The 7798-nt window shown below is 31.6% G+C and overlaps 1 protein-coding gene across 1 annotated transcript in view; it reads left to right on the top strand.

The window, feature by feature from the left end:
* Nucleotides 1-4103: 4103 nt before the first annotated feature.
* The window catches only part of LOC120418422 (cGMP-dependent protein kinase 1-like), a 28199-nt gene continuing 24504 nt past the window's right edge, over nt 4104-7798 (top strand). The window contains exon 1 of the mRNA XM_039580800.2: nt 4104-4514. Coding sequence (XP_039436734.1) covers nt 4431-4514 — 84 coding nt within the window. The 5' untranslated portion in view covers nt 4104-4430. The remainder of the gene's footprint in view (nt 4515-7798) is intronic.

Genomic DNA, 7798 nt, shown 5'->3' with positions numbered 1-7798 from the left:
ACATTAAGCATTATAACATAGAATAGAGAAAGATAGAATTGCCACTCATTTACCGAACGGGGGACAAAACTGTGCTGCCTAACTGATGCCAGCGGCGAAACGGGGAACTACAACACCCTGCGCATAATACTGTCAAGAATGTGGAGAACTGGTTGGCACATATATATTATTTATTAAAAATGTAAAATGATTTTAAAAAACATGGAAAACAAATCAAAACAATAATGAAAATTCAAGATAAGTGCATCCCTTAACTAGGATATTATGTTTTAAATAAGATTAAATGATTTTTATTTCGCATCAGCATCTTTTTTTTCTAAATTTCAAGATTATGCCAAATAAGTTGACACCCGTTTTCACTTCTCCAAGACATCTGTTTTGTCATGTTGACATTTCGCTGTCGCTGTCAAACCAAGTGAAGAATCGGAAGAGGAAATGACTATTTTGCCGTTCGGAGTGAAGAAAAGTGGTCGTGGTGTTCCAGCAAAGACTCCGCACTCCAACTTAAACCGCAATTTGCGCCTAATCCTAACGTTCTACCGCCTTCACTAGTCTCGTCTTTTCATCCGGCTTCCAAGCACCATTTCACATTTTTGATTGCCAACTGAACGTCAACAAGCCTTTTTCCATCTGTCACTGTCAAACAAAATGCACCCTCCAGAATGCACAGGGCAGTTCCATCAAAGTGCACAGTGCGCATTTCGACTGAAGTTCCCCGTTTCGAACAGTGGTGGCGCTGTCGGCAGAGTCGCTTGACGTTTACAAGGGGGAATCGGCAAGTGGCAATTCTACCTATCTCTATTCTATGATTATAAGCACAAAAAAATAGTTAAGAAAATTCCATTACAAGAAATTTTACCAAAAAAAAATGTAAACTTTGAGATGTAGATCGTTTTTTAACTAAATAATCTTAAGATTACCAAGGCTTTTTATCACAATTCAATTGATGTTTGATATAAAGTATTGTCTTTTCCCCTACCTAGTACAATTGATTGTAAACGATTTTATCATATCAAACAAAACAATATGAATGATCCAAAGGCAAAGGGTAGTCATTCTGATCGCATTAGTTGATTTTCACACTGAGAAATATCAGAATATTTATCTTTTAATATTTGTTTCCATTTTGTATTTAATCTAGCATTGTTATTTTTTAAATGAAAGCTTGCCAGCTTGAATATTAAATTTTTGAACAACAAACCAACAAAGAGCTAAAACTATAAATTATGATTTATGAATATTACTGTGAATTCTTAAATAATTGCCAAATTCAAAGCATTAGCATAGCTCTTATTAAGTCTTCAGAATGTTGTGATAATTTTGTAAAATATTTTAAATTTTAGCAGGATGTTGGAAATTTGGCCAAGGGATATAAACTATCATGCAAAATTCAAAGTGGCCTATGTTAGGCCTATGAATATTATTCATTATTTCATTCATATTTGTGAATAATATTGCAAATACATCAATTTGAATTTAAGAAAAATATGGTGATGATAATAAGATCTTTCTTGAAATGTTGTACTTCTTGTTAAAAAATCATAAATTTTTATTTCTTTCAAAGATATTCAACAAAGATTATTCTTTGCCAACTCACAAATTTGGTCCCTGCTAACAAATCCGAAACGAAAGAGACCCTCTCGATATTTTGGAACGATGGAGCGGTCCGATCCTTCCATTTGAAGAGTTTACAAAGCTACGTTTTTAAAAAGACTTTTAGCTCAAAACCGTGACAACATTCAAAATTCTGAACGATTGTATTTTTTATAAGAAAAAAGTTGTAACATATTTTAAAACCTGTTTCTTGTTACAAAATTGTAAAAAAAAACTTTCAAGTATGTTAGATTATGGGAAATTCAAAGCACTTTTCAAATCTTTAATAACCCGAAGCGGTAATTTTTTGTTCAGAACTTTAAATATAATTTTAATTTTACCTGCATTTGTGACTTTGCTTAATTCCTTTTAATAATTGTATCGTTTTTATTGTTTTTATTTTATGTTGCAAAAAACATAAATTTTTCGAACCCAATAAATTATTTCTATTCTTATACACGATCTTATTTTTTTGATCTATGTTCCCTAAATTCATTATTTTTGAACTTTAAGTGTTCCTTTTGATGAATTGTGGAAAAGATAAATGGCGTTTTTTAAGTATTTAAAAAAGTTTACAAACGATTGGACAAATTTTTGAATGTTGGCTTTTGGGCAAAAAGTTAAGTGAGCAATTTTTTACGAAATCGGCCGATTTCGAACTTATTTATATTTTATATTTTTGATTTGGCTTAAGCTATAATCAAAGAAGCCATTTTGTGTAATTGGTTCACGCATACAAGTATCCATATAATTTTGGCAGCTTTTTACCAAAATGGTACGTAAATATACGAAAATCTGTAAATTTTGAAGTTATTTTCTGATCGATTTGATTTATTTGGCAAAGTTGTAGGTATTGATTAGGGCTATGAAAAAAAAATGTGGATTGTCAAATAAACTTTTTTAAGGCTCTGAAAGGCATCATTCCCGATCGGCCAATTGGCAGCCATATTTGTTTTAGAAATACATTCAAATCTTAATGTTTCAATCGAAAAATGGGTTTCTTTGTGTTGTTTGTAGAAGCATTTTACATAATAGTGATTCTTTTTTTTTATTTCAATTTACTATTTTTGGACCCTGGATACAGAACCATCATTGACAGTCATTTCCCCAAAAGTGAAAGACATATGAAATTTGTTTTTTGTTATGTTTTCAAGGACAAAAAACGCAACTTATGAGCCAAAGATTATTATGAACAAATTGTTGCCGAGTTATAATTTTGATAGCAAATGTTTTTTGGAAAAAAATGACATTTAACCCAAAAAAAAATAATATTCAGATTTGCAATCGAAAATTTTTCTACAGATTTTTTTTATGAAGGGCACCGTTTTCAAGATATATCCCCTTAAAGTTAAATTTTAACTGACAAATCCTGTTTTTATATTTTTTAAATCAGTGTTTATGATTGTCTATTCCTAATAATAGATTTTTGAAAATCTCAGAAAATTTTCAATAAAATTGCCTAAGAAACATTGAAGATTGGACCTCTGGTTTCCGAAATATAGCGATAATAACAACAAACAAGACAATTTAAGTTCTTTTAAGTGTCATCCAAACAGTTCATAATGCCAATATCTCAGTAACTAATGGTCCAATTTTCAATGTTGAAAATGTTGTTAATCTTCAGGAGAAAAAAATATTATAAAAATTTTAAAATCAAGAAAAAAAAAATTCCAATTAAAAGCCACAGTTTCAACATTTGAATGAAAAAAGTGTTTTAAAATGCATTACACATCTGTCCAGTTGTTTTGCAATAATAAGTTTCTACAATTTCTAAGTATCATAAAAATATCATAAAAATTCAAAATATTTTTAAACAAGCCAAAATATGCTAAATATGATTATCATTGCAGAAAAATGCATTTCAGATTGTTTTCAGTTGATTCTACTTCTATTTCCATTTATATTTTTATATTATTTGAAAAAATATTGTTTTGTCCCCTGATTTTTTGGACCAATTTTGAAGGGGGGATGACATAAACTTTGACAAATATTTGCAACGGCCTTAGTGGAAAAATTGCCTCAAAAATTGATATTTATCAGCTCCTGTCTTCCAAAACGTCATTTATGCAAAATCCTAGTAGAAAGTAGTAGAAATTCCTATATTTCAGGAGTTTTGGCTCCTTTCCTTATTTAGTAATTGGAAAATCCCCAAAAAAAAAGTCTTCAAAAGTGATGGATTTTGTTCAATACCGCCCGTATTTTTCGATCGTTTTTCAATCATAACAAATCAAAGTCACCCTACCGCCACCATGTGTCCACTTGAAGTTTCGCTCCAATTCTGGCCTGCTATCTTTCGTGGCCAGTTTACCTCTCTCTCTCGCTGTCGTGCCCAACGTCGACTTTGTTATCAGTCGTGTGAAGAAAAGCACAGAAAAAACCCATCGTCTTTGGCGTTCCACCCCGCGAGTAGAAACAACTGATAACGGCCCAAGAAACGGTCAAGAGGTTCACACTTCACACCTGTCTGGTTGATTTGGGCTGGAAATTGTCTACCACAACTGACGGACAGTCACTTCCGAGGTGTCGCGCGGTTTGAACGCGGAATTTTCCCACCCTCCTCTTTTGTGAAGATATTCAAAAAAATTGATTAACTGTGTCAATTTTCTCGTGAAAGTGTAACGAAGCAAATAATAAGAAGGAAAAGGAAGTCTTAAATCAAGCAGATCCGGAAATCAAAGAAGAAACAACCAAGAAGCTAAAAAATTAAAATTTATGAATCAACTAACACGCTGGGCGTGGGTGGGTGAACGTGAGTGAGGACCCCTCCAGGGAGGGGGAAGTGAATAAATAAAATCAATCTTCTCGTGGAGGCAAGTGGAACGAGAGCAGTGATAATAATGGCGTGTTTCGCGAAATTTTTCTCCCGAAAGCACGGTTCATTTAACCTGCCCGACGCCACCGGTGGAAATGACGGCATTGTGGTGAGTTGGAAAATGTGACGTGAACACACCGGGAAAAGGGGCGAAAGTGTGTTCAGGAAGGAATAATCAGTTTTTGATGAACTGATGGATGCTTATTTTTGATTTAGTATGGTAATTTGCGCAGTATGATGGAAGGCAAACGAAATTATTCATAATTTCCAAAAATATATCTTCACCAAGCTCAAAGTAATTTATTTTGTCATGGTTGTCCTATTGCAACACAGAAAAAAAAAGTTTAATTTTGGAATGTTGAAAATTTGGTAGGTTGAATATTAACTCTATTTTTGAGTAATATTACATAAAAAATGTGTAAAAATGTCAACCTGATGAATATTCATCAAAAATTGATGAAAATTCATCATTTTCTGGGGTAAAATTAATCATTTTTTTGCCACAAAATCTGTCACCATTTCCTGATGAATATTACCATCATTTTTTTTTTTCTGTGAAGTTTACTTTCTTTAAAAAGCTACTTCAATTTTAATTTTGCCAAAAAACATTACTATTTTTTTTTTTGAAGTCAATAAGTGTTTAAACTGAACAATATAAAAACACAGAAATCAAATTGATTTTTTTATTTCTTAAAAAATGCTGTGTAATATCCAAACTTCAAGACTCATAAGGATAGGTTGTTCAGTTTAGTCTGTCAATATGAACAGAATTTACCTGAAAATCAGTTGAAAGAAAAAAATAAACTTTCCTACTGAGTTCGGGTTAAATTTAAGTAGTTTTCAGTTCACCGATCATCCAGCAGTTGAAAATAGGTAAATTTAAATGATGCATAACTTAATTTGAAAATTTGAAATGTTAGATTCAAAATATAGCTATTAAAAATAAAACGGATTTTTCTGAATATCCTTTTTCCAGGGTGACAACTTATGTCGAGAAATCTTAAATGTCGTTAAAGTCCAGAATACGCCAAAATCCTCGAGAAATCGGAAAAGTCGAGAATTTCATGCATACTATTTATAGTAAAATTTTCAAAACTAAAGTTTTTATGATGAACATTTTTTGAGTCATTGCATAGCCTTTCCTTAGTAAGGTTCTTAAAACTGCGTTATAAAAAAAAGATTAAAATAACGTTTTTTGTTTTAAATGTTTAAAAATGGTTATACAGTAGGGTGACAATAAAAAAAATCGACATCAGGGAAACCCTCTGATTCGATTCCTTAGACAAGAACAAGTATCTGTGCCAATTTTGAGCCAAGTCGGTTAAGGTTTATGGGTCGCTTTTATCGTTGAAATTTATATGGGGAAATTCGCAATAATGTATGGGGAAAAATATCGTTTCAGTATTTTTCTGCCAGGTAGCGTGGGTCTCGCCCAAAATTGTCCAAGTGTGAGATTCTTGTAGAAAATTTAATTCCCCACAACCAATTTATTTTCATCGCATTGCTAATAACTCATCAGGATCAACTCGGATCTTCTTGCTCCCTTCGACAAAGACAATTAAATTTCCTACAAGACTCCTCTTGGACAATTTTGGGCGAGACCTGCGTCACCTGCTGCCAAAATCCTGAAGCGATGTTTTTTCCCATACATTTTCGAGATTTTCCCCATATAACCGTCACCGATAAAAAGCGGCCCCTTAACCTTAACCAATTTGGGTCAAAATTGACACAGTTACTTATTATTGCCAAACGAATCGAGTCATGGGGTATCTCTTCAGATTTTCCAAAATTTTAAATTTTTTTGTCACCCTATTTTGCAGTCGATTTTCTTCTGTCGATCTTCTCGATATCAATATTGCTATATCTGTCAATAAATTTGTCAGTCACTTCAAAAGCTTGCTTCAATTTTCCTTCGACGATCCCTTCAATTTCGACAGAGATATAGTCAACTGTAAAATTATGATGAACCAGGAAATGTCATGTACTGAAAAGCTTAACATTATTTTGTTATTTTATGCAATTCAATTTATTATTTATTAGCTTTAGAAAATATTTTTTTTATAATTTTGCCTAAATTGTCAAAAAATTATTTGTTTATAATTTATTCAGATTTTTTTGGATTGATTATTTCGGGTTTCTTTTGGTTTCCGCAGAAAAAAAAATATGATTTCCAATCATGACCAATTCTTTACGAAATCGGTCTATTTTCTTCAATTTTATTTTTTGTATGTTTTAATCCGGCTGAAACCTTTATGGTTCCTTCGATATTCCCAAAGAAGCCATTTTGCATCATTAGTTTGTCCATATAATTTTCCATACAAATTTGGCAGCTGTCCATACAAAAATGATGTTTGAAAATTCAAAAATCTGTATCCTTTGAAGGAATTTTTTGATCGATTTCGTGTCTTCAGCAAAGTTGTAGGTATGGATAAAGACTACACTGTAAAAAAAAGTTATACGGTAAAAAAAAATTGGTGATTTTTTAATTAAATTTTTATCACTAAATCTTGATTTGCAAAAAAACACTATTTTTATTTTTTTTTTTATTTTTTGATATGTTTTAGAGGACATAAAATGCCAACTTTTCAGAAATTTCTAGGTTGTGCAAAAAATCTTTGAGCGAGTTATGAATTTTGTAATCAATACTGATTTTTCATGTTAAATCCATTTTTAGGTGACTTTTTTTAAGTCACAGTTTTTCATTTTTTTAAATCAGTGCACATGTTTGCTTACTTTTGACACTCTTTGAAATATTTTTGAAAAGCTGAGAAAATGCTCTATATTTTGCTTTTTTGAACTTTGTTGATACGACCCTCAGTTGCTGAGATATTGCCATGCAAAGGTTCAAAAACAGGAAAATGATGTTTTCTAAGTCTCACCCAAAAACCCACCATTTTCTAATGTCGATATCTCAGTAACTTATAGTCCGATTTTCAATGTTAAAACATGAAACATTCGTGAAATTTTGCGATCTCTTCGAGAAAAAATATTTTCAAAATTTTTAAACCAAGACTAACATCTTAAAAGGGCCAATCATTCAATACTACGCCCTTTTTGAATGTTAGTCTTGGTTTAAAAATAGTGAAAATTTCACGGATGTTTCATATTTTTGGTGCACTTTATCAAAATTTCACTAAAGTACTTTTTGATTGCAAATTCGATTTTACATCGAAAAATGAAGTTGAATTTTTTTTGCGATCAATACATTTGGATTTTTTGGAAAAATCAGTATTGATTCAAAAATGTATAACTCGGACAAAGATTTTTTGCACAACCTGGAAATTTCTGAAATGTTGGCATTAAATGTCCTCTAAAACATATAAAAAAAATGTAGTGCGTACCCATACCTACAACTTTGCCGAAGACACCAAATCGATGAAAAAATTCCTTCAA

This window comes from Culex pipiens, chromosome 2 (genome assembly GCF_016801865.2).
Source record: "Culex pipiens pallens isolate TS chromosome 2, TS_CPP_V2, whole genome shotgun sequence".
Lineage (NCBI taxonomy): Eukaryota > Metazoa > Arthropoda > Insecta > Diptera > Culicidae > Culex > Culex pipiens.
Note: the sequence above shows the minus strand (reverse complement) of the source record. Positions and strands in the feature narration are given on the sequence as shown.